At 49.0% G+C, this 26,730-nt stretch overlaps 1 protein-coding gene across 5 annotated transcripts in view; it reads left to right on the top strand.

Annotated features, from left to right (window-relative positions):
- AFAP1 (actin filament associated protein 1) overlaps positions 1-26,730 on the top strand; it is a 148,785-nt gene that overhangs the window by 118,573 nt on the left and 3,482 nt on the right. For 4 of the 5 annotated variants that reach the window (XM_027103778.1, XM_027103777.1, XM_027103775.1 and 1 more), the window contains 6 exons: positions 2,047-2,192; positions 9,316-9,433; positions 15,700-15,817; positions 20,675-20,839; positions 23,276-23,466; positions 26,434-26,598. In XM_027103778.1, coding sequence (XP_026959579.1) covers positions 2,047-2,192; positions 9,316-9,433; positions 15,700-15,817; positions 20,675-20,839; positions 23,276-23,466; positions 26,434-26,598 — 903 coding nt within the window. Of the gene's footprint in view, positions 1-2,046; positions 2,193-9,315; positions 9,434-12,597; positions 12,865-15,699; positions 15,818-20,674; positions 20,840-23,275; positions 23,467-26,433; positions 26,599-26,730 lie in introns of all 5 variants that reach the window. The other variant, XM_027103779.1, reaches the window with a different exon arrangement.

Here is a 26,730-nt window from a genome sequence, read left to right as displayed (position 1 = left end):
GTGTCTTTATTCCTGTTTCACCCCTAGGTTTTTCATGACTTTTTTTTTTTTTAAATTCCATATATATGTGTTAGCATACGGTATTTGTCTCTCTCTTTCTGACTTACTTCACTCTGTATGACAGACTCTAGGTCTATCCACCTCATTACAAATAGCTCAATTTCGTTTCTTTTTATGGCTGAGTAATATTCCATTGTATATATGTGCCACATCTTCTTTATCCATTCATCCGATGATGGACACTTAGGTTGTTTCCATCTTGGGCTATTGTAAATAGAGCTGCAATGAACATTTTGGTACATGACTCTTTTTGAATTATGGTTTTTCAGGGTATATGCCCAGTAGTGGGATTGCTGGGTCATATGGTAGTTCTATTTGTAGCTTTTTAAGGAACCTCCATACTGTTCTCCACAGTGGCTGTATCAATTTACATTCCCACCAACAGTGTAAGAGGGTTCCCTTTTCTCCACACCCTCTCCAGCATTTATTGTTTCTAGATTTTTTGATGATGGCCATTCTGACTGGAGTGAGATGATATCTCATTGTAGTTTTGATTTGCATTTCTCTAATGATTAGTGATGTTGAGCATTCTTTCATGTGTTTGTTGGCACTCTGTATATCTTCTTTGGAGAAATGTCTATTTAAGTCTTCTGCCCATTTTTGGATTGGGTTGTTTGTTTTTTTGTTATTAAGCTGCATGAGCTGCTTATAAATTTTGGAGATTAATCCTTTGTCAGTTGCTTCATTTGCAAATATTTTCTCCCATTCTGAGGGTTGTCTTTTGGTCTTCTTTATGGTTTCCCTTGCTGCGCAAAAGCTTTTAAGTTTCATTAGGTCCCATTTGTTTACTTTTGTTTTTATTTCCATTTCTCTAGGAGGTGGGTCAAAAAGGACCTTGCTGTGATTTATGTCATAGAGTCTTCTGCCTATGTTTTCCTCTAAGAGTTTGATAGTTTCTGGCCTTACATTTAGGTCTTTAATCCATTTTGAGCTTATTTTTGTGTATGGTGTTAGGGAGTGATCTAATCTCATACTTTTACATGTAGCTGTCCAGTTTTCCCAGCACCACTTATTGAATAGGCTGTCCTTTCTCCACTGTACATTCTGCCTCCTTTGTCAAAGATAAGGTGACCATATGTGCGTGGGTTTATCTCTGGGCTTCCTATCCTGTTCCATTGATCTATATTTCTGTTTTTGTGCCAGTACCATACTGTCTTGATTACTGTAGCTTTGTAGTATAGTCTGAAGTCAGGAAGCCTGATTCCTCCAGCTCCGTTTTTCGTTCTCAAGATTGCTTTGGCTATTCGGGGTCTTTTGTGTTTCCATACAAATTGTGAGATTTTTTGTTCTAGATGAACCCAATCTTAAAGATATATTTCAGACTTGCAAATTAGGCAGATGACATCCGGGGAGCATTTCAAACATCTTAAAGAATGACATGCACAAAGCAGCCCAACAATTATAAACATTACACCTATATAAACACAACTAATATGAAAGTGAAAGTAGGTTAATATTCTGTACCATCTAATCAGGGAAATAAAATTGCCCTTCCAGGCCCATTCAGGAGACCACAGCAGGGGCTACTGGTCACCAGAGTTGGTGACCTACAGGGGCCGTGGCCTGGTGTGGTTTCCAGGTTAAGCGGCTATGGTTAGAGGGGCCCTTTCTGCTTCCCAGATTTTGTTGCCAAATTAAGGAGCCTTTCTAAACGGCTTCTTTTAGCTGAGATTTAAATAATTCCATGAATTTCCATGTCTTCCACCCTAGTGCCTTTCCCCAAAATAATTGGGAGGCATCTTAGGACCTCGGGTTTTTATTTCCTTGGGAATAACCGTTATGCAGCTTCCGCATTAAGGCTTGGAGTGGACGCGGTGTTAATCTCGTGGCTCAGGTAGCGGCTGCCTCCTTGTCTACATCCTCAGGTGCTTCGTGTTCCACCGCCTTTCCTGTTATGTTGTCTCTTTTTTGACATTTTAATGAAAATGTTAAAACTCTTTACTGTTACTTAAGTAAAATGCACTTTTCCCCCCTTCACCTCAACAGGCATCTTCTTCTGAAGACATGGGCAGGTGGATTGGGATTTTGCTGGCTGAGACGGGGTCCTCCACAGACCCTGGGGCCCTGCACTATGATTACATAGACGTGGAGATGTCGGCCAATGTCATTCAGACGGCCAAGCAAACCTTCTGGTAAGATCCACCGCCATGCGAAGCGGCACTGAAATTAAACAACTTTGTTTTTTCCCTAATTTTCTTTTCCTTTTATGTAGGTGTATAGCCTTCAAGGGGGAAAAAAAAACAGCTGAAGACTCCTTTTTGTATAATATTAACCCAAATTTTGCTGAAATGTTTGTCATTTCAACCATCTGTGTTTTCTGTTAGAACAGAGGTTGGGAAACTTTTTCTGCAAAAGGCAAGATAGTAATATTTTTGGCTTTGTGGACCAAATGTTCCCTGTTAAAACTACTCAGCTCCACCACTGCAGTCACACACGTAAATGAATGGACATGTGCCAATAAAACTTTATTTGCAAACACAGGCAGTGGGCCAGATTTGACCCATGGGCTGTAGTTTGCTGACCCCTGTATTAGGGGAACAGTTCTATAAGGCATAAATAATTCGACATATTGCTGTAGTGACGACTGAGTTTTCAAAGCCATCAATCATATACTTTTAAAACTTAAATGTGATTGTTTTTAAAGTGCTGTTATGTACAAAAACGTCCTTTTAAACTATGAATATTTCCTTAACATTATGATGGCAAAGAAAATTATAGCAGCAGCCCTCAAAGTATGGTCCACAGACCCCTGGGGGTATTCAAGACCCTTTCGGGCAGTCCCAAAGGTCAAAACTATTCTCATAATAATGCTAAGAAATTATTTTTCTTCTTCGCTGTAGTGACATTTGCGTCGATGGTGCAAAAGCAACAGCGGGGCGGTGGTGGGGGATAGATTGGCAGGTGCCTTAGGACCATCAGCGGTCACTCCACACTGTGCTGTGACCATTGCCACTCGCTTGTAGTAAAAGGATATGCTGTGTTCACTTAAGATGTCCGTGATGGGGACTTCCCTGGCGGTCCAGTGGTTAAGACTCCACGCTTTCACTGCAGGGGGTACGGGTTTGATCCCTGGCCAGGAAACTAAGATCCTGCAAGCCATGCAGCGCAGCCAGAAGGAAAAAAGAAAACAAAAAGATGTCTGTGCTGAAGCAGTACAATTATTACTTTTTCTGTGAAGGGCCAGATAGTAGATATTTTTATGAACTCTCTCGAGTACGTGTCTTTTTAACGTTTACGTAGTGGGCAGGACACACAAAGCACTTACATTGACTGAACTGTCATGTCGTCTCGAGGAGACGCTCCTGTAAGACTGAGTTGCTAACTCAACTAGCCGCTCCCTAACCCCGCCACCATTTTTTCACTTTTACTTGAAAGAACAATTAACAGGTGAACTGTGGTTATTCAGACGTAAGTATTTGCAGACACTTTTTCAGAAATGAACCGAGTGAGCCTCTCCCCTCGAGGAAAACGCTTGGCAGTGTTTGTTGCCTGCAGTGGAGTTGAGCTTGCCCTCAGAAATGAGAATTCGGGGAGATTTGTATCTGCCACTGTGAGCTGACAGCTTCCCAGTACTCAGACTTTTCTGATAAGATTGGTGGTGATATTGAGTGTGGTTTTTTTGATACAGTATAGTGAAGAGTCTACATGGAAATTAATCATTAAGAAATTACTACTTGTCGAGCTTTGGTGTAGCATCAAAGAATATCTACCATGACCTGGAAAAGCTATGAAAATACACCTCACTTTTACAACTGGGTATCTGCGGGAGGCTAGATTTTCTTCATATGCTTCAACCAAAACAACTTGTTGCAACCAGGTGAATGTTGAAGCACGTGTGAGAATCCAGCCGTCTTCTCTTAAGCCAGACCTTGAATAGATTTACAAGCAGGTATGACTACCACTTCTCTCACTCATTTTCTTTTATTTTGGAAAATATAGTTAATTTTTATAGAAATATGTTTACATGTGGTGGATTTATTCCCATTATTTTTAAATGAATAAAAACGAATACATTTCTGAGTTTCAATTTCAAATACAGTCAACACTGCTAGCAAACACCCACATAGAACAAAGCTCTTTGGGAGTCTTCAGTAACTTCGAAGGATGTGAAGACGAAAAACACTTGAGGATTGCCGATGTGTAGGAATGGATCTGTGAAGTTAAGAAGTGGCTGGTTCCTATTTCATGCTGTCCACTGTCTAAAGCAGGGGTTGGTCCTACTTTTCTGTGAAGGGCAAGATGGTGAACATTTTCACCTTTGCAGACCACATGTTCTCCACTGTGACGACCCCTCTCCGTCGCCACGTTCAGCTCCGCATGGCGGGGCAAAAGCAGCAGGGCAGTCCTGAAACCAGCGGACGTGGCCATGCCCGGCAGGAGTTTGCTGATCCTTGGTATAAAGCGGTGCCCGTGGGATTGCGAGGGGACGCCCTGGGCTGGAGGAAGGAAATCGGGTTCTGGTCCTGCTGCAGTAGTTACTAAATGGAAAGTCTGGGCAAGTCATTCCTAAGCTGTTAGTGTTGCAGCTTCCTTGTGTAGAAAACAGAGAGTTTAGGCGACATGATGTCTGAAACTTCCAGCTGCCATAGCTCTGGTCCCTTGATTCCCCCTTCTGTTTCCTTCATCTTTAGAGAGTCTGGATTGGGGCTGAGGAGAGGCAGATTGAAACAGAGCAGGTGATGGAGTTACATAATCAGCAGGTGATGATAAGCGTTCTATCGACTTCCTACCCTTTGAGTAGGAAGAAGATAAACTCAAATGTTTACGCTGTCACTTGCCTGTTTAATAAGAACAGCGCCATCTAGTTTTTCCACCCAAGTGGTGTTTATGGGAGATTGGCGCGTTCTTCCTTTGTATCTTGAATGGGGTTGTAGAATGAATGTTTATTTAATGATTGCCTGGGACATTCTGGGGCTGAGTAAAATGAAGATAACGTTTGACCATATTAGGAATCAAGCCACCATGTTACACCCAATTAAGGTAAATAGCCTTGACAAAATGAATTAATCTTGTACGACTTTACTGGGAAATCTCCAGTAATGCTGGAGGACTTCTGAAGTACAAACTGCTTATTCTCGCTACTGTTCTTTTGTGTGAAAACCAGGGTGACATAGTCAAGTGCTGACTGTTCATCCTCGTTATTTTTTCCATAATAACATTCTATCTAATCAGCAAGGTGTAGGTAAATTACAGTGAACCTCCTAATCGTGCAGTAAATAAAGCACATTTAAAGTAGCTTTTTTAGAAATGTAATATCCTTAAGTCCACTTTTGCAAAATCTGCCCATCTAGAGTGACATAAAAGAAAGGAGCTTATGGTTGTTGACCATACTATTTTGGACCTTATTAGTTTCCAAAAAGCCTCTGCTAAGTCCGCGTGTAACTTCAGCGATAATAAGCAAACTGATGACCACATCTAAGAGAAACCCTGACTAAAAATCTTTCCCCTGTAGCACAGATGAGTGTGGAATATTCATCTAAACCAAACGTGGGAAGGTCACATTTTCGAGAAGGGAATGTAGATTGCAATTCTGAAAACTGATTTATTAAAAGTATGCATGTAATGAGTTTGTGGCTGCAGGAGTCTTTGCTACCCCATTAAAACCTTTATAGGAGATGTCACTTAGCAATAAAGTTTATTTTTATTTATTAGTTTTCTGCCAAACCTTCTGTAAAAATTGAGAAAAGAGATTTAACAAGGAAACAGTGTTCAAACTATAAAATATGGTAGCGTGCCAGTGTGTTAAATAATCTGAGGTTGAATTAATTTTTGCCTTTGTGTAAATTGTCAGCCAGTTAATGAATCTTCTCAGGGTCATTAGGGGAAATTTTTGTACATTGGATTACGTCTGAGGGAGAAAGGTCAATGGTATATTTTGGGAAGAGGACAGTAAAAGAAATAATAGTAATGTAAAGTCTCCCAGAAAAAGTGGTCTATTTAAGAGTGTTCATAATGGTAAACATTTGAAACATGCTTTCCTGCAGCCTGTTTTTAAATGAGATGTATATAGATGATACGATACAGGGCAAATATTCTGAAAGTTTCTTCTGGAACTCTTTTCAAGTCATGCTGGGTTGGAGCCTCATAAGAAAGCTGTGACAACATTGATGGTGATCAAAGCGGTAGATCAGTGTGGACACAGAGCGGGGAGCAGGCAGACTGACAGGAAACTTTCACCTTGAGTCACCCTCTCATCTGAATCCCTGGGAGGTTTTATTCTAAAATCTATTTCCTGAAAACATGACTGAACCTTGACGGTATTAACGCTAAGTGAAATAAGCCAGACACCAGAGGACGCATACTGGGTGATCCACTTAGGTGAGGTACCAGAGTGGGCGAATCCCCAGAGGCAGGAAGTGGGGTGCTGGGTGCCGGGTGCCAGCGCCGGCGGTGGGGAGACAGCGCTTCAGCTTTTGGGAAGATGACAGGTTTTGGAGGTGGGTGGTAGTGATGGCTGTACAGCGTGTGAATGTACTTAGTGCCCCAGACCTGTACACTTAAAAGTGGTTAAGATGGTAGGGACCTCCCTGGTGGCCCAGTGGTTAAGACTCCGCGCTCCCAATGCGGGGCGCTGGGGTTCGATCCCTGGTCGGGGAGCTAGATCCCACGTGCCGCAACTAAGACCCGGGGCAGCCATATGAATAAATAAATACATAAATGAATAAAATATTTAAAGAAACGTTAAGATGGTGACACTTCTGTTATGTATATTTTACCTATACTTTTTTTTTTCCTTTTTCTGTCTTACGATTTTGGTTTAACAAGTGGCATATGGTCTCTTATCTGATTTCCACTTTCCTATTTGTCTAACGATCGTATTTTAGGAAGAGTGCCAGGCCAGAAGGTGAGGGGCCTCTTACTCGGTCTTGGATCCACTCGCTGTTTCGGGCCCAGAGACTTGGTCTGGGGGCCCAGGTCCCTCTCTGTGAGATGAGGGGCAGCCTAGCTGGTGGCCGAGGTCTCTTCCAGCTGGGACAGGACATCCTGTGTGTCTGTGACCTCCCCTTATGTTCCGTGGGTCAGAAGCATCCTGCTGGTGTCTGTTCCAAGTGAGTGAGCATCTGTCCTGCCCCTTCATGGTCCATGCTCCTTCCTGGCATCTGTGTCCCAGTGTGGGTGCCAGGCTGGGCGCCAGAAACCAGAGACACAGACCAGGCAGGAGACAGTCCCTGGGCAGGGGGTCTGTCTGCCAGGACGTGGAACAGATCCAGGTATCAGTGCTCACGGGCAGTGGAGCGTCCTGGGACCACAGGCATGGGGAGGGCGTGGTCATCCCATGTCCTGCCTCTCACATGACCAAACCCTCACCCCCAAAATACCCTCAAACGGGATGTTTAAACCAGAAAACTTCAAATATGTATCTAAAAACAAGGAGAATCTTTTGTTCTTTCTTTTCTGTACATTTTCTTTTCCTAAATATATGTTGATATATATATATATATATATATATATATTTTTATTTTTTTTTTTTTTTTTATTTGCGATATGTGGGCCTCTCACTGCTGTGGCCTCTCCCATTGTGGAGCACAGGCTCTGGACGCGCAGGCTCAGCGGCCACGGCTCACGGGCCCAGCCGCTCCGCGGGATGTAGAATCTTCCCGGACCGGGGCACGAACCCGCATCCCCTGCATCAGCAGGCGGACTCTCAACCACTGCGCCACCAGGGAAGCCCTGATATATTTTAAGTATAGAATAATGATATACATTTTTGTATCAGAAAAAAGCAGGAAGAGTTATTTTGTAAATTAAAGAGAATACCGTGTCCAGGGTGGGACTCGCCGTGCGTGCCGCGTTGTCCCAGCAGAGGGACACCTGAGCCGCCTTCCTGCAGCCAGGGCTGGGTGAGTGGAAACTGCAGCTTGAGCCTGGGGGCTGACCCTTCACAGCCCCTTCCTCTCATTCTCTTCAGAACCAGAAATCCCAGTGTAGTTTTGTTGCAAGACCTCTTGTCAGAGAGGCAGTTCTCACCTCCCCGCTTACTGCCTTCACTCTTTCTCATTTGCTCTCTTTTATTCATCTAGTTACCATAGAAATGTAAGATCCCAAGAAGAAGCAAAATTGGAAAAAAACCCAGAAAACTATTTTTTTTCATTTCAGGCTGTCTTAGTTTTCCCAATTAGGAGAAACATGTTATCTGGGTTGTTTCTTCCCTAGGCATTGAGGGTTTTCGCTTACAACACCACGAGCAAACCATTCACACCTTCCTTCCTTCCTTCCTTCCTGTGTTCATTCATTCGTGCAGCTCGTACTTGCCAGGCACCTTTTGTGTGCCGGATGAACAGAACTGGCAAAGGCCGTGTCCTCCTGAAGCTCGTGTTCCAGTGAGGAAAGCAGACGGTAGACACACGATCGTGCAACGTGTTAGGTGGTGATTAGTGGTAGGAAGGAGCAGGGGACAGGACAGGGACGCAGAGGTGGGAGGCTGGGGTGATCGGGAAGTTCCCACCGAGACTGAAAGGAGGAGGGGTCTCAGAGAAGCACTGTGGGCAGAGGGGGTGCCCTTGGCCAGCGAGCGAGAGCTGCCAGGAGCCTGGGGTGAAGGCAGCGGACATGGCACTCGGAGCCTCCCAGGCCATGCAGCCCTGGATTGTTCTCGGAGCCGCCGGGGCTTTGAGCAGAGCCGTGACACGAGGGACGGAGGTGGCCACTGTCAGAGGCTCCCAGAAGTTCAGGGCCGTGCAGGGCAGAGGGGAAGGTGGGTGGTGACGCTGAACCAACACTGAGAACTCAAGAAATGCTGTGGGATAGACGTTCTAAAATGCCTATAGAACAGGTCCGTGGACTTTTCCTGAAAAAAGCCAGAGAGCAAATATTGCTACTTCAGTTTTGCAGGCCAGATGGTCTCTGCCTTTGAGAATTAACAGGCTCATGAAAGAGGCATGTGAAAAAAAAAGCAGCCACAGACGATTCATCAACGAAGAGTCCAGGTAAAGAAAGGTGTTCCAGTAAATCTCTGGTGACAGAAGCAGGTTGCTAACACAAATGGGTTATTTGCCGAGTGCCGGGTGTGTGCAGGCCTTGCTCTGGGTACCCGGCAGGGTCATCATGGGTCCGGGCCGCAGTCCTCCGGGCGGGTGGTGTCCTGTCCTACAGGTGAGGAGTCTGCCCCACGGCTGTAGGAACACCCGGTTCTGCCTGGGTCCTGTGCTAACACTTCTGTACCCTGCGGCCTCGGACAGAGCCTGAGCATCCGTCAGAGCTCCTGGAAGCCTTGGTGATCAATCGGAGGGTTGTAACTCGTTTCCTCTCTTTCAGCTTCATGAACAGGCGTGTTCTGTCCACTAACCCGTATGTAGGGAGCACCGCCAACGGCTACGCACACCCCAGCGGGACGGCGCTGCACTACGACGACGTCCCCTGCGTCAGCGGCTCGGTGAGTGCGCCGCGTGCAGAGCGGGGTCAGCCGTGCGGGAAGGCGGGGGTCTGCGGATCTCTGTGACTTACACCCCTGCTTTCTGTCCAAACGAGAGAAAGCTTTCTTACGCTCTGAGGCAAGATGAAAACTCCACCCCATCTCTCTCCTTTTTGACACCCTGTTCATCTTAATCCGCATCTGAACACGCAGGTAATCGGGCACCAGCAGACAGTTTGTCATTCCTGTCAATGCCATTAAACACCGTCAGAAATCACCATCGGAAAGGAGACGCTGCAGAGTAATGACCTTACTGCCAGCTCCAGACACTGTCCTGCATCCTCTGGGTGGGGTGCGCTTGTAGCTGGGGCCCCCATCCGGTGGAGAAGGGGAGCCTGGAGGAAGGAGCGCGTTCAAGTGCAGATTAACGTGAAAGGGGCTCATGTTAGGACTTGGGTGTCGGGGCGCGGGCACACAGTGAAATCCTGTCCCAGCTGCAAAGCCCATGGGATGGCGTCCCCTCTGAGTCCGGGGTGGTCTGGGGTGACTGGGACATGGGTCCTGTCCCACAGCAAGAACACGTTAGGCCCAGTCGGTCTCCTCCTTGCCCCTCCCCGTTCCCACCGCCACCTTCGCCTCGGGGTCTGCAGGGCTGGAGGGGCTCTGGTACCCACTGTGGCCGTAGCCGTCCACCCTGCAGAGAGTCTTGTGGGAGCCACACACTCGGGGAAAGCCCGCGGTGGCCCGACAGGAGCAGGTCCCAGTCCAGTCTCTGCACCCTGCGTCCTGGTCGCTGTGCCCTTTCCAAGAGGGCCCGGCTCTCGGCCTCTGCTTGCTGGTCTCGGTGGAACCTGCCCTCATCGTAGACCCGACCGCCACCTCATCCTCGTGGGACCGTCTGCTCCTCTGAGCCTTGATCTCACCGCCAGCTTTTTTGGAAAGATAAAACACGCCAACCTGTCTCTGACTCTTCCTGCCCGAAGGCCCGCTCGTGTACCTTTCCCCAGAGGGGTTTCTCCCCGGGCACGTGGTTTAGAGAAACCGTGGACCTACACAAACGCTGGTCTAGTTTCTCCCTCCCTTCACTCCTGTGAATACTACACAGGCTCAGGCACCCCAGGGGTGAGCCTTCTTTAGGTTATGCGCAGCTTAAGCTGGTTTAGAAATGAAAAGCTGCCCTTCTCCAAGGCTCTGCATTCAGGAATTGTTTCTGCGTGTCCATCGCTGGGCGGACGACATAGGTGCTTAAGACAGAGTGTCCAGGGCGCAGCGCTCGTGGCTCACTTGCTTGTTAAGGGCTTCCTTGACGTTCAGGCCTCCCTTTAAACTGTTGTTCTACTTGCTGGGCTCTGTGACCGGGCCCTTTGTTTTGCGAGAGCCTGCACTTCTCAGTTTTATGAGGTTCATACATTTGAGCCAATACCTGACATTTTAGCAATGTTTCAACTTCAGTAATTCTTACCCATGCGTTGTTCCCCCCCGAGGCCTAGATGAAAGTGCATCTCCAAAAAGGATCCTCTGATGGGCACACACACACTTTTTTTAATCTAGAAGTTCTCTGGTGTTTGTTTTCTAAGTCTTCCATGTGACTTAATCCTTTGGTATTTTAGGAAAATGATGGTCTGGTCTAGACCATTTTAATAACCCTGGACAAATATATGCTAGGTTGTCATTATGAAACTCACATCCACGTTTATCTACATGTACCATTATTTTTAGGTTGTAGATGGGTCCCCAGCATCACAAAAATAGACACACTGAAGTGATTGCAAAGGAATAAAAAACACTCTTACTATGAAATTTTAAACCTTTTCTATTTTCATAACAAAAGGCTGTAATTACATCCTGGCAGAAAGGAACTCAGCAAGAAGGATATAAAAATAGAGTAAGATAAGTATAGTATATGAATTAATATTTTCTCTTTTTTTAAAAAAAATGAAAGCAGTTCCTTTAAAACTTAAAAGAATCTGGCTGTGGTTGTAAGTTTCGGTTTTAATTTATACTTTAATGTCCATGTTCTAAGGTGGCTTGTAGCTATTTTAATCCTTTGTAAAAAGGTTTTCCACCAGAGTAATGCCATTCTATCATTTATAGTTTGAAACATCCTATTTTCTATGACTATTCGATTTCTTTCTTTTAACAGCCTGTGTCTTTGGTTACTGCACTTTCTTCAGGCATAACCACGTGTGGAACAGGGGTGACGCTGACAGTCACCCAAAGAACTTAAATCCCCGATGCCCGCATAGCAGGCTTGGAAGGGTCCAGAGGTGTTCTGGCATCGAGCCCCTCATCCTATCCTGGAGGAGCCTGAGGTTCAGACCCCAAGCAGTGTGTAGTTATGAGCACAGCTCTACTCCAGCTCTCCCTCTTAGAGCTGTGTGACCTCTCTGCCTCAGTTTCCCCCTACTTCATAAGATTGCTGTGAGAATTATGTGAGTCATTTTTACTGTGAAATAAGATAAGGTGCTTTGGGGACTTCCCTGGTGGTCCGGTGGTTGAGAATCCACCTTCCAATACAGGGGATGCGGGTTTGATCCCTGGTCGGGGAACTAAGGTCCCACGTGCCACGGGGCAACTAAGCCCGCGCGCTGCAACTACTGAGCCCACACCTCACAACTAGAGAGCCCGTGTGCCACAACTAGAGAGAAGCCTCCGCGCTTCAATGAAAAGCCTGCGCGCCGCCACTAAGGCCCAGCGCAGCCAAAGAAACAATGATAGTGATAAAATACGGATAATAATATCTGTCAGTATTTAAAAAAAAACAGGTAAAGTGCTTTGCTGGGACCTTAACGTGTTTTCTCAGTAGGATCAGCGCCCCCAGTCTCCGGACAGACCCCAGTCCAGCATTCCTTTCGTCACATCACATTGCTTCAGCTTTCTGGGTCAGGAGGACTTCCGAAATCCAGTGCTTTAAAGAAATGTCAAATATTTATATATATATAGCCTGCTTTAACAAACAAAACAAAAAAAATTATCATAAGCCAATGGCCCTGGGAACGATTTAAGGAAGAAAGAATCCTTCAGTCCCCAAAGGTAGAAAAGTTCTTCTGAATCAGTCCACCTAGTTGAGTGTGTGTGTTTTATTGGGGGTACGTGCACGTTTTTGGGGGGTGCTTGCTAATAACATCTCAATGTGCTTTGCTTCCTGTGGCCGAGGCTCTAACGACAAGCTGTGTGTGTTACAGTGGGGACCCGACGGTGGCTTTCCCGCTCCCCGTGGCCGAGGCCTGGGAGAAGAGGCGCTCTATGATAACGCGGTCCTGTACGATAACTTGCCGTCTCCGAAAATCTTTGCTCGGTACCCTCCTGCTGACAGGAAGGCCGCTAGGCCATCTCCTGACAAGCTGTCCTGTAACCACTACAAACACCCTGCCTCTTCTGGCCCGCCGGCCTCCCCGTCTGTCACTAACACCTCTTCTCTGGGGAGGGCATCTCTCGGGCTCAGCTCACAGGTACAGCATCTCATTCTGTCTTCTAGAATCGCCTTAAGTCACTGTCCTCCCTCAGGGCTTTGCAGTGAGAGTCTGTTCACCAGCTTGTGGGCAGTGAACCCCATCGAGGGTAAAGCGCAGTTTTTTCCCTCAACTAGAATAGAATCTGCAAATACACAACGTTTGGCCACCCAGGAACGGATTAAATACAGTAAGTCCCCTACATACGAACCTTCAAGTTGTGAACTTTTCAAAGATGCGAACATGCCCCTGTATGCCAGCTGTTGTACTGGGCTACTGTACTTTTCAAGGTACTGTACTGTAAGATGAAAAATGCGTTCTTTATTTTTTGTGTTTGTTTCTTATGTGTTATTTGTGTGATTATAAACCTACTATATAAACCTGTACGAGTATTACTAACCTACCATATAAACCTGTACGAGTATTACTAACCTACCATATAAACCTGTACGAGTATTACTAACCTACCATATAAACCTGTACGAGTATTGCTAACCTACCATATAAACCTGTGCGAGTATTGCTAACCTACCATATAAACCTGTGCGAGTATTGCTAACCTACCATATAAACCTGTGCGAGTATTGCTAACCTACCACATAAACCTGTGCGAGTATTGCTAACCTACCATATAAACCTGTGCGAGTATTGCTAGCCTACCATATAAACCTGTGCGAGTATTGCTAGCCTATTACAGTACAGGCTTTTTAGCCGACTGTGTTAGTTGGGCGCCCAGGCTAACTTGACAAACTAATTGGACGTACGAACGCGCTCTTGGGACAGAACTCGTTCGTACGTAGGGGGCTTACTGTACACCTAACCAGCTCACGGGTTACGTTCTGTATTTCTTTGCCTGTGCCCGGCTCTCTTTCCATTCTTGGGAAGTTCCCCAGTGAATTTTGTGAATTACGGCAATTAAAGGCAAAGATGTTAAAGAGGACAGGGACAGTGGGACAGTAAACGTTTTCAGAAGAGTTTTGAGCTGCAAGTTCCTTTCCTGTGTTTCCATAACACGTAAGTGAGGAATGGGCTTCACGTGGCAATTGCTGTTCGATCTTTAAACATTAAATAGGATGATTCCGAGAACTACAGTATTTTCCCATAACGTACTCCCTAAAGCCAAGTCGATAATAAGGATTTGGGATTATAACTGAATGGTCAGTAACCTTGATATTGAATTATCGTCCATCTCACACCTCGTACTGGTGGCAAAGACGGTAACCTTTCAGTGTAAATATAATTTTGTGTTTTCATGCATGTCAACCTAAGATTTTCTTATGCTTTGAGTAAAGATCTAAGCGCCACATGGAAGAATATTCTACAAACATAAAGCAGAGGGGCACATTTTTAGTTATTTTCTTTTCCTTCCATTTTTGGAGTAAGCTTAAGAAAATGATGAATGCCAAGTAAGATTCTCGAATTTCAGAGAATTATAGCAGTTCTTCGAAACCAATTCATTTCATCAAAGTCACGTGAGAAGATTTTTGTTTGTTTGTTATTTATGACAACTGTTAGAGATTCTCATTCACTGAATCTGAGGGGCCCAGGCCGATGTATGGTCAGACATGGGAGCCATTGGCTTCTAGTTTTTTTGAGTATTTACTAAAAAGTCTGGTAGGTCATGTGCTTCCCCCACTAAGTGAATGTGTCTCTGGCGATGTATTTATCTGTCTTTTTTTTGGTATTAGAGTTCCCTTGGGTAAAAATTATGGGACAAAATATACTGTCTTATATATTTGGATTGTCCCAGATTAGTTTGGAATCAGTCATTCGATACGTGGTTCATGTATGTTTGTATTTTGTTCATTTTTATTTTAAGTAGGAAACACATTTGCAAGGCGTTTACCTTTAGCTGTCGTGTCCTCATTTGGCCGTTTGAACGGGGGACCTACTGTTTAATGGAGAGAGCTCACACTCCCTACACACCTACCGCATGTGTGCTGTAGGTGTGTGTGCTGTGTCCGTTAACCTTCTGAGGAACCGTGTGGGAGACATCAGTATCTTTATATTTTTAAATGAGCCCATGGAGGCTCAGAAAACGTTAATGATGTGCTCAGCGTCTCCTGTGACGGAGCGGGAACTTGAAGCTTCCAAAACCCAGGCTCACAACAGTAAGAAACGTGGTGCGGCAGAGAGGCTCGGGCTTGGACGTGTACAGTCAGCCTTTGCCGTTCGGCTGGACTTAGGACCCAGCCAAGGTACACGTGCATCACTTAAGCAAAATGCACCATGGGCCGGCTGCAGCCACCAAAGAAGTGAGGGGTGTGTTGAAGTTTTTTAAAAGCCCTGTGGTTAAAGTGTAGTTCGTGCTGTTTCTGTATTTTGCCTCTTTCGCTTCCTTGCTCAGACCCCGTCAGTGAATCAACAGGTAGTTATGTATCCAATTAGGATATCAGTGTAGAAACCCTGGAAGTTGAACTCTTAAGTGCACGGTCATGCTACTTCCCCGAAGAGCGTTCCACCGAAATTAAAGCTGTTTATCTTTGGAAACACAGACTTTCAACCAAATGCTCTCAGATACCCACTGTCTGTGCCAGTGTCTTGGTCGGCGTGTGTGATCTCCTAGTCGAAATAGGTGACTTTTGGTGCGTTCCAGCTGAAGACATCCTAGTGTACCTCGTTTGTTTTGAACCTCGGTGCTAGAACCTTCTTAGCTGCTCTGGGAAAGTCACGGCAGTGCAGCGTTGGGAAACCAGATTGGTTTTCTACTACCCGCATTTTTTTCTGCCTATGCTACGTTCTACTTGAAGAGCTAGGGACTGAAACAATTTACTGCAAAAACCCCAAGGTTTTTGTCTGTTTGTTTTTAATTCTCTCATTTGTTTATTTCAACAGTTGAAGGGTAAAAAGCCGCCCCCCGTGGCATCCAACGGGGTTACAGGAAAAGGCAAGGCTCTGAGCAGTCAGCAAAAAAAAGCTGATTCAGCGGCTGGCGTGAAGCGAACGCCTTCAAGTAAGTTGATCCTTCGATTTCCCACGTTCTACCTTTGGGTGCAGTGTGCAGAGTTGGGGCCGTCTAGCCACCTTCCCCCCTCACCTGACCAGGTGGAGAACGCCAGGTTGGGGACCAGCTGGAGAGGTGGCACCATTTGCATCTGCATCCCTCCTCGTTTGCTGGATGGAGGAATGACCACGATCTTTAACCCAGCTTTTATTTTATAACTGTTGCATATACAAGGAAAGACAAAGCTGGCTTAACTGTGGAGCTGGCAGCTTGCGGGCGCGGCTGGCAGTGCTGCTGTGAGTGGCCCTGGACGGTGGGTCGGGACACCTCGGCTTGTGTCCCTGATCTGCTGAGTGAGTGAGTGACTTGGGTTGAGTCGCATAGACTCTCTGAAGCCAGCCTCTGCGTGTTAGAGGTGTAGACAGGTGGCTGAAATAGTTGGGGTAACGCGTGTACCTCAGAGCGTGGGAGACTGTCAGGGTCTGTAAGGAATTCTTGTCCCAGCTGTGATTTCTCTCCTCCCGTGTCGTTCTCCTGGCCACTTGATCAGGGCGGTGCCGTAATCTACCCCATTGGGCAGATGTAGACATAAGCTCAGAGAGATGGCGTGGCTTCCCCGAGGTCTCACCGCTGGCAAATGACAGAACCAGCGTGAGGACCAGGTTTTCAGGTTCCAGACCTGGTGGGGGCTGGACCGGGCAGGGGAGCGGCGAGACTCCAGTGAAAGGCAGCCCGTCAGCGCGCTCAGCTTCCTTCCCGATGTGCAGATACATGACGCTAGGGGTACTGTTAGTGCATGTGTTTGCATTTGCTTCAGCCCTGGCTGTGTTGGGTGGATTCCTCTTCAGCCAGCCAGCCCAGCAGTGTCTGTTCATTCCAGCCCTCTGCTTGCTGAGGGGACAGCAAAGATAAGACAGAGCAGCGGCCGGGTCCCCCACGCAGACGCAGGCTACGGGCCTCAGCACAGACTCTTCCCAGGCTCAGAAGCTCCTCAGCGGGTGTGGGCCTGTCGGGGACGGTTTCCAGGAGAGGAAGATGGGAGTTAGCCTCCAGCCGAGTTTGATGTGAACACCTGGAAGCTGTGTCAACACTTTCTGAACCTGGTTCAGCGTACCTGGTGGACCAGGCTCCCTCCAGGTAGTAACCCTACACCAGGTGACAGGTCACCTAACTGCTGAGCTCCCTGTGTGCACGGCGATTGGATTTCAGAGTCAGCACACAGGGCTGGTGAGAGGTGGCTGTGTCCTTAGCCTCACGCATGGACGAGCCCCGGGGCTCCTGCTTCTGCCCCGAGGAAGCCTGTGCTTTCTTTTTTTTTTTTTACATTTTTATTGGAGTATAAGTTCTTTACAGTGGTGTGTTAGTTTCTGCTGTATAACAAAGTGAATCAGCTATACGTATACATATGTCCCCATATCTCTTCCCTCTTGCATCTCCCTCCCTCCCACCCTCCCTATCCGACCCCTCTAGGTGGTCACAAAGCACCGAGCTGACCTCCCTGTGCTATGCAGCTGCTTCCCACTAGCTATCTATTTTACGTTTGGTAGTGTATATATGTCCATGCCACTCTCTCACTTCGTCCCAGCTTACCCTCCTCCCTCCCCATATCCTGAAGTCCATTCTCTAGTAGGTCTGTGTCTTTATTCCCGTCTTGCCCCTAGGTTCTTCATGACCTTCTTTTTTTTTTTTTCTTAGATTCCATATATATGTGTTAGCACACGGTATTTGTTTTTCTCTTTCTGACTTACTTCACTCTGTATGACAGACTCTAGGTCCATCCACCTCACTACAAATAACTCAATTTCGTTTCTTTTTATGGCTGAGTAATATTCCATTGTATATATGTGCCACATCTCCTTTATCCATTCATCTGTCGATGAACACTTAGGTTGCTTCCATGTCCTGGCTATTGTAAATAGAGCTGCAATGAACATTGTGGTACATGACTCTCTTTGAATTATGGTTTTCTCAGGGTATATGCCCAGTAGTGGGATTGCTGGGTCATATGGTAGTTATGTTTTTAGTTTTTTAAGGAACCTCCATACTGTTCTCCACAGTGGCTGTATCAATTCACATTCCCACCAACAGTGCAAGAGGGTTCCCTTTTCTCCACACCCTCTCCAGCATTTATCTTTTGTAGATTTTTTGATGATGGCCATTCTGACTGGTGTGAGGTGACACCTCACTGTAGTTTTGATCTGCATTTCTCTAATGATTAGTGATGTTGGGCATCCTTTCATGTGTTTGTTGGCATCTGTATATCTTCTTTGGAGAAATGTCTATTTAGATCTTCTGCCCATTTTTGTATTTGGTTGGTTGTTTTTTTTGATATTGAGCTGCATGAGCTGCTTGTAAATTTTGGAGATTAGTCCTTTGTCAGTTGCTTCATTTGCAAATATTTTCTCGCATCCTGATGGTTGTCTTTTGGTCTTGCTTTCTTGACACAGCTCACCTGCGCTTCCCTTCTCCTCGGACACACATTCAAGCAGCCAGTTGGGCCAAACCCTCCTCCTCATCCGTTTACTGTGCTGCTTTTTTCACCTTGTTTTTCTGGCAAATCTCATTTCGCTCGTGCAGTTGGGTGTATTTCTATTCACTTAAAATTTGAGTGTTGTCCACCTGGGGAGGGGCAGGTGGGGGGAGTAACGTGTCTGAAAAGCTCTCTTATGTGAGACCTGAACCGCAGGAGATCTCTGTCTGCATAACATCCCCCTCTCTCTCAGCACCTGTGCTTATTTTATTTCTTAGATGATGCATTCCTGTATTTTATGAGGGCTTCTGTAGGGAATTTTTATTAACTTTGGTGACATCCGATGACGAAAAAAGGGAAAAATCACTGTGCTCTGGGTTTTCTGCTGAGTTCAGGCAGTTGCATTATAGCCTGGACGGGGTTTATTGCATGGGGACCAAATGATGTGGAAGGTGGTAAGTGATTGCATACAGGTTTGTCGGGGAAACATCTTAGATCAGAAGTGAGTGGACAGAGTTTGGACTGTGCTCTGTTTATAGAACATGTGGTTACCCAAGCCACTAAGAGCACTGCTTTTGTTTCAAGTTGTTGATCTGGTCACCCTCCTGCTGCGATCCTTTTAATATCATTCTGTGTGTGGGGTTGGTTGGTTTTTAGAGAGGGGAAGATGGAGCGGGGAGTGATGACCTTGTACCTGCCTTCATAAATGCAGTTTCCATGCAGTCACGATGGTTTGTGTTGTAAGAATCGGCGAATTCGGTGTTTAGGACAGGTGCTAGAAATCGTTAGAAGTGGCTCACCAATGTCTGGCGGAGTGGACAGGGTTCCGGGGGCTCCGTTATCACTGCAGGGGATGAGAGCTGCCAGGGAGTGTCCACCACGGCCCGGGTACCACATGATTCTGTTAGGTGGGTTTTAGTACATGTACCGAATTTTTTTTTTAACCCCACAAGTTAGGCCTTAGCACTTCTGCTTTATAGAGGGTGAAGCTGAGCCTTCGGGGGATTAATTGCTTGTCCACAATCATGGTCTCTTCCCTGGTCAACTGCCTTTATTATTAACCATTACACCGCCCTCCATGGCTTCTCCCCAGAAGTCGTTTCTAGTCTAATAAGGGAGTCAGACATGCAAATAAACCAGCATGGTATATACCATGGAATGTGAGCTCACAGGTGCAGGAGATGCAGGAGGCCTTGGGTCGTCATCAGGTTTGAGCCGTTCGCTGTCAGAGGCCGTTGGGAGGCCACAGAAGCTGCAGAATCGTGAGCCCTTATTGCTATCGAAAGGCCAGAATAATTCGAGGACAAGAACATTGGGTCGGATTTTAACGCACTATTAACTAGTAGTGTGATGTCGGCCAAGTCTCTAGATTTCCCTTAAGGCTGGTTTCCTCTTCATTCATTTATCCACTCACTTTATTTAATGAGCATTTGCATAGTGCCCGTTCTGTGCTTGCTCAGAGTTCTGTATAAGTGTTACTTTAATCCTCGTAACAACCCTGTGAAGTACCTGCTCTTATTACCCCCATTGCACAGATGAGGAAACTGAGACACGGAGAGATGAAGTGCCTTGTTGAAGGTCACACAGCTCAAGTGGCAAGCTGGGGTTCCCACCTGGGCGGTCGGGCTCCAGACGCGGCTCTGGGTGCCCCTCCATTTTCTGATTTGCTCAGTCACTCACTCAGCGGATGTTTATCGTGTGCTCCGTCCATGCCAGGTACCCGCCCCACTGGAGGTGGGGATAGCGCCGTCAGGTCAGCAAAAGAGTTGGACGGCACAGTTGTAAGGATCAGACGTGACAGTGTAATGGAAGTGTTTTGAAAACTACAGAGAACTACACACATCAAGAGATTATTTCTGATGTTGGTAGACCCTCTGTTTTCAGATTACAGAATGTTTTGTTCACTCTCGACCTTGCTGAAGATTATATGTTGCATGCCCCAAAGGGAGGCGTTAAAGGAATTTCCTAACATTCTATTTTCCTTTTAAAAATTTGTTTCAAAGGGGCAGTGGTTGAGAGTCCGCCTGCCGATGCAGGGGACACGGGTTCGTGCCCCGGTCCGGGAAGATCCCACGTGCCGTGGAGCGGCTGGGCCCGTGAGCCATGGCCGCTGAGCCTGCGCGTCCGGAGCCTGTGCTCCGCAACGGGAGAGGCCGCAGCAGTGAGAGGCCCGCGTACCGAAAAAAAAAAAAATTTGTTTCAAAGAATATTGGATAATCTGAAAGGGTCACTTTTCTGTTTGGTTCAAACCTGTCCTGCTGTCTTTCTTGTTGAATTAGCAAAGGGACTGGCTTTGAGTTTATTTCACTGAGTGGGCTGATTAAACAGGCTTTACGAATTACCCTGTCATCTACTTGGTTAAACCTAATTTCCTGTTGATGCGTTTTCTTTTCAAGATGCTGACCAGTACAAATATGGCAAGAACCGGGTGGAAGCGGATGCCAAGCGGCTGCAGGCCAAAGAGGAGGAGCTGCTGAAGAGGCGGGAAGGCCTGCGGGACAGGCTGGCCCAGCTGCGGAAGGAGAGGAAGGGCCTGCGGGCCGCCATCGAAGTGAACACCGGTACGAGGGGCCTGCTTCTGCTGGCGCCAGAGTCTAGGCTTGTCCTCCTGCGCCCTCGGGCTCTGAACCTCGCGAGGCTCTCCTCTTAGTGAGACCGCGTCGTTCCATGCAGTGCTTCCTGCAGCTCGGAAGCCTTGGTGGTAAGCCCAGGGCAGGTGCCACAATGTGGAATAATGGACCAGGCAGGAGGAGGCCGGGCCTGGACCTCAGCTCGCTGGCTGAGGCTGGGTAGGTGCCGGGGAGCTGTCGAGCCTTGGGGGCTGACGGCAGAGCCCGTTGGGAGCACGAGCCTCCGGGCGCAGGAGTTACGTCACTGTGTGTGAGGGGCGGTGTCTCCGCAGGAGGACGGGTCACACTCAGAAGCCCAGCTGAGAGGTCTGTGCGTGGGTAGAAGGAGCCCTCCGTTCCCTGAGGAGGGACTGGTGAGGGCCAGACCGTGCTGGATTCGTGGAAGGGACCCGGGGAGGGGGGACAACCCCAGAGAGGAAAGAAGAGGGAGACGCGGGTGAGGACCACAGCCGTGTCTCTGGATCAGCCCGTCTGTCCTCCTTGGCAGGAGCTGGCCGTGTGGTTCCTGGCTCCGGCGCTGGGGCTGCTGAAATGTATGTCTCCTCAGCTCAAGACTGAGTCGGATCCTGGGGCAAGGCCGACTCTCTAGGTTTCAGTTTCCGGCCTCGGGGGGTCAGGAGGAGGAATGTAGAGACCAGGATGATCCCGAGAGGAAGAACCTGCTTTCCAGCGGCTTCTGTGCCGGAGGAGTTGGCGTGTTACAGCAGTTAGGTGTCAGGTTCAGCCTTTCCTGACTTCGTGCCTATATGGTTTTTAAGAAAGAAAGTGCTTTCAGAGTTTAAAGAACGCGAGGCTGGGTGTGGGCTGAGCCTGTTCGAGACAGCCTGTAGGAGGGCCAGGAGGTGGCATCTCCCGTGAGGCCCCGCCCCCAGGGGATCAGAGGCTCCGTCAGAGAACTGGACGGGAGCCTCCAGGTCAGCAGGACAGGAGGAGAATTTCTTCCCACCGTTTCCAGTTTGTAGGACAGTGAAGATGCAGAAAGATGAGATCAGCTTTGGGCCTTGAAAAAGAGATTGTCATATGCTACCAGGTGGTCGGCCAGGGCCGTCCTCATAAGTCAGTTAACCCTTGGGATCGCTTTCCTTATCTGTCTGGTGGGCAAATTGCCGGCCTTCCTGTGCCACTGTAACACATTTCCAATAAGATGAGTAAAGCGAATGTGCTATGGAGATGCAAGCTCTGCTGTATTCTGACCATAGGGCCAAGTAAGACGACTCAGAGTAGAGAAACATATGCGGACTTTCCAAGTCAGCGGCACCTGTGGAAGCCACCTAGGCCAAGTTCCTCATTTTAAAATGAGTGTATTCGTATATACAATGGAATATTACTCAGCCATAAAAAAGAAGTGAAACTGAGTTATCTGTAGTGAGGTGGATGGACCTAGAGTCTGTCATACAGAGTGAAGTAAGTCAGAAGGAGAAAAACAAATACCGCATGCTAACACATATATATGGAATCTAAGAAAAAAAAAAAAGGTCATGAGGAACCTAGGGGCAAGATGGGAATAAAGACACAGATCTACTAGAGAATGGACTTGAGGACACGGAGAGGGGAAAGGGTAAGCTGGGACGAAGTGAGAGAGTGGCATGGACATATATACACTACCAAACGTAAAATAGATAGCTAGTGGGAAGCAGCCGCATAGCACAGGGAGATCAGCTCAGTGCTCTGTGACCACCTAGAGGGGTGGGATAGGGAGGGTGGGAGGGAGGGAGACGCAAGAGGGAAGAGATATGGGAATATATGTAGATGTGTAGTATGTAGATGTGTAGCTGATTCACTATGTTATACAGCAGAAACTAACACACCGTTGTAAAGCAATAATACTCCAATAAAGATGTTAAAAAAATTTTTTTTTAATGAAATGAGGGGCTTCCCTGGTGGCGCAGTGGTTGAGAGTCCGCCTGCCGATGCAGGGGACACGGGTTCGTGCCCCGGTCCGGGAAGATCCCACATGCCGCGAAGCGGCTGGGCCCGTGAGCCATGGCCGCTGAGCCTGCGCGTCCGGAGCCTGTGCTCCGCAACGGGAGAGGCCACAACAGTGAGAGGCCCGCATACTGCAAAAAAAAAAAAAAAAAGTGAAATGAGTGTATTGGGCCCAGACCCCAAACTCCTGGTATTTGTGAGAGTCAAGGTCCCATGCTTCCTGGTCCGTATTCTTCCAGCTGCAGCAAAAGAGAACAGTTAGGAAGGGACCCTCCTCCTTTCAGGAAGAGCTGGATTTGAGTTTCGTGGGAAGGACCCTAGGCAGGGGAGCTCAGCCCCCAGATTGTGCGGAGCTCCTTTCAGGGGCACCGCATGTCCGTCCTCTGTTATCTTGAAACCTTTGCCTTCGGCTGGAGCAGTCTTGTTTCTCTGGGATTTCAGGCAGGAAGACCCAGGTGATCCTGGAAGAGAAGCTGAAGAAGCTGGAGGAGGAATGCAAGCAGAGGGAGACGGAGCGCGTCAACCTGGAGCTGGAGCTGACAGAGGTCAAGGAGAGCCTCAAGAAAGCCCTGGCCGGCGGGGTCACCCTGGGGCTGGCCATCGAGCCCCGGCCGGGGACGTCGAGTCCACAGGTAACGCCTGCCGCTCCCCGGGAGAGAGATGGGGGTCGCTTCCTCAGGTCACTGCTCCTCCGTCGTCCCCAGCATCGGCACCGCAGAGACGCAGCTCCCATGTCCATTTCAAACACTCTTCTTGGCTGTGTTTTAAGTTCATGGACATGGAATTTTCATATGTCTTTCACTGAACTTGTTCAAAGGTGGTGGAAACACCGAGTCTCTCTTCTTTCCCCCCTTGCGCAAAATCTGAGTGTAGTGAGTACAGTTCTGATCTCTTTGGAGCCGCGTCCTCATCTGATGCCAGTGCCTTAGACAGAAACCTTTGTTCAGTGTGGCAGAGTTTTACAACTTGTCTAGCATGTCTGTCCTGAGAATGATGCCAGGTGCTGGGGACACGGAAATGAGTGAAACCGTCTGTAACCTCGGAATCTAACAGAACGAACGAATTAGACACGAATTAGCACCTCGAGGGATTTGCTGCCCACTGTCATTGGAGAACTTGCTCTTCTCCACGAGCCGTTCCGTTGAGTCAGACGTGATGGCTTCTGTTTTCCCCATGAGGAGCCAGAGGCTTTTGCCTAAGAGTACAGCCCGGGGCCAGCTCCTCCCGCGTCCTGGGGCTTGGGGGGGCCCACGGGCAAGGTTTCTGGGTTACGGGTGTGTGGCACCACTGAGGTCCTGTCACCCACCCTCACCGCCCCCCCAGGCAGTGGTCACCTCGTGCTCCATTGTCTGCAGAGACCATCTCCAAACTTCTCCAGTCGCCGGTCCCTCTCCAGCGACCGCCCCTCACTCTCAGAGGGTTCCCCCCTCAACCCCCACAACTCTTGGCAGAGCCGGCAGCAGAGTGTGGGCTTCCACCACCGAAACCATGACACCAACCGAGCCGCCCGTCCTCTGGGGCACAGCGCAGCAGGGAGCTGAGGAAAGCAGGCTCTGTGAGCGGAGGGGCCAGGGCTCGAGACGACGTCCCTTCCGCAGGCCTCGATTTTCCATCTGTGAGATGCGGATGGTGCTGTCGCCTCCTGCGTGGGCTCGTGTGTGCGAAAGCTCTGGTCGTGGTGCCCGGCCTGCGAAAGTGTCCATCCGCTCGTGTGTTCACCAGCTCGTTGATATGTAGTCACTCATTCAACAGATTAGATACGTGTGGCTGTGCCCCATCTGTGTGCCGGAAACGGTTCCAGGCGCAGCAGTGGACCTCGTGGATGAGAATCTCTCTTTCCCTGGAGCTCGTATTGTAGCAAGGGAGGACCGCTAGGCCCGGGAAAGACACTCACATCAGGCACTGAAAGGGGCCGGGGGGAGCAGTCCAGCAGGGGCTTTTCAGCGTCCGGCCGAACCGGGGACCAAGGGTGTACTAAGGTGGCCGGTTCTACCCGAAGAGTGGTGGCAGGGCTGTGAGTGCTGGCCCATGCGGGGCAGGGGTCTGTCCCAGGGGCCCCCAGGGACCCGTGTCGGAGGCAGACTGGAGGCAGGAAAGCCTCTTGACCTCCCAGGAGGGGCCTGAGGATTCGCTGGCATCGCCGTCCTTGGTCCCATTGGATGGAGATGTGGCCCCAGATGCGCCCCTTGCTGACCCCTCAGGCATCTGCCACGCCCTCCTGCTGTATCTTCACCTCTCCCCCGCCTCGCTGCCTTCAAAGCATCGACAGTCTGTAGTGTGTCCCATCTTACAAAACAGATTCTGCCCAGCCCACGTCCCCTGCAGACGCTGTCCTGTGCCCAGGTGTCCACTCACCCACCTGCTGCGGTTCGGCTGCCCGGGAGCTGCCTCCCCTGACGTGACCTCCGCCCTCGCCTCCCCAGGTCTGGACGTCTCCGGGCACCGCTCAGCGCTCTCTGTGTCTGGGGTGACCCTGCATTCTCCAGGGCACTCTCTGCCCCCCTGAGGGTCTCCCCCTCGCCCCCTCTCGTCAGCTCTCCTTCCTTTTGCCCTGTGCTCTCGAGGGTACGGGCCTGGCTTGATAAAGCGCCTGCTGTCAGGCCACGGGGCCGCTGCTCCCTTCGCAGGGCCCCTCCTCGGACCTCGTGCCACGCTCTGCCTTCTCCCCACCCTGGCCACGTCCTTGGGCCAGCAGCTCATTAGCTGTCCTAGGGGAGTGCTGTGGGCCGCCCTCCTCGGAGCCCAGCTTAGGCCCCCGGGGGTGGGCGGCGTGGTCCTCTCCTTCCCACCGGCCATGGCACCCACAGCCCGGCCGGCGTGGCCTTTGGAGGCATTTCCAAGTGAGCGAGCACGTGCGGAAAGCTGGCTGCTGGGGACCCGCGGTCAGTCGCCCCCAGAGGGGTTCTAAGCAGCCCATTTGAATCACCATTAGGACACCGTTCTCCTCAAATGACGTTGCGTGTCACCTAACCGGTATTTTAAGTCACACGTTAACACAGCCAGAGCAGGGAGAGGTCAGTCCACGGAGACCTCCTTTGGGGGGGAAGTACAGCAGATTGTCGACTTTTTCCCCAAAGAGCAGCTTGTAATCTCACGTGGAGACTTGGCGACTGCAGATTCACTTCGTTCCACCTTAAGTGACATGTGACATGTGACATGTGACATGCGGAGACGTGCTGTAAACAGTCGGGAATCCTCGGTCGCTGCAGGGAGCCCCGCCCCGAGGCAGTGGATCCGGGAGCTTGTGCTCCCCCATCCTGGTCAGCGGTGGTTTCTGCCCCTGCTGCCGTAGCCTAGGAGCTCCCTGAAATCAGAAAGGTCTTTACAGGCCTTCACGGGAGAGGCCGCCCCCGCAGGGCCGGGAGAGCCCGCGTCGAGTGCGGGGCAGAGTGCCCTTCAGCGCCTCCGTCTCTCCAGCTGTAAGATGCATGTTTTAAGGGTGCTTTTAGAGCGGGGCTCTGTGAGGTGGTCCTGTTACTGTTGTTATCGTTTTTGCCTATTTCCAGAACTTGTTTTATTCTTTAAGCCATTTTCCTAGGGGAAAATACTGATGATGTGGAAACCATACCTCACCCAACGTCTTCTCTTTCCATTAACAGTCTCCAGTTTTTAGGCACCGGACTCTGGAGAACTCGCCCATGTCCAGCTGTGAGACCAGTGATGCAGAGGGCCCAGTGCCCGTGAACAGTGCGGCCGTCCTGAGGAAGAGCCAGCCGGCCCCCGCCAGCTCCCCCTGCCGGGGACACGTGCTTCGGAAGGCCAAGGTGAGATCCTGCCCGACCTGCTTGCGGGGGGACGCCGGCACTGCTGGGGAACGGGCATCCGGGGGCGGGTGGGGGACGCCGGCACTGCTGGGGAGCGGGCATCCCGGGGCGGGTGGGGGACGCCGGCACTGC

Source organism: Aethalodelphis obliquidens, unplaced genomic scaffold (genome assembly GCF_003676395.1).
Source record: "Aethalodelphis obliquidens isolate GAN/ISIS:26980383/991018 unplaced genomic scaffold, ASM367639v1 scaffold6, whole genome shotgun sequence".
NCBI lineage: Eukaryota > Metazoa > Chordata > Mammalia > Artiodactyla > Delphinidae > Aethalodelphis > Aethalodelphis obliquidens.
The sequence above is the reverse complement of the archived record's forward strand: the minus strand, read 5'-3'. Positions and strand labels throughout refer to the sequence as shown.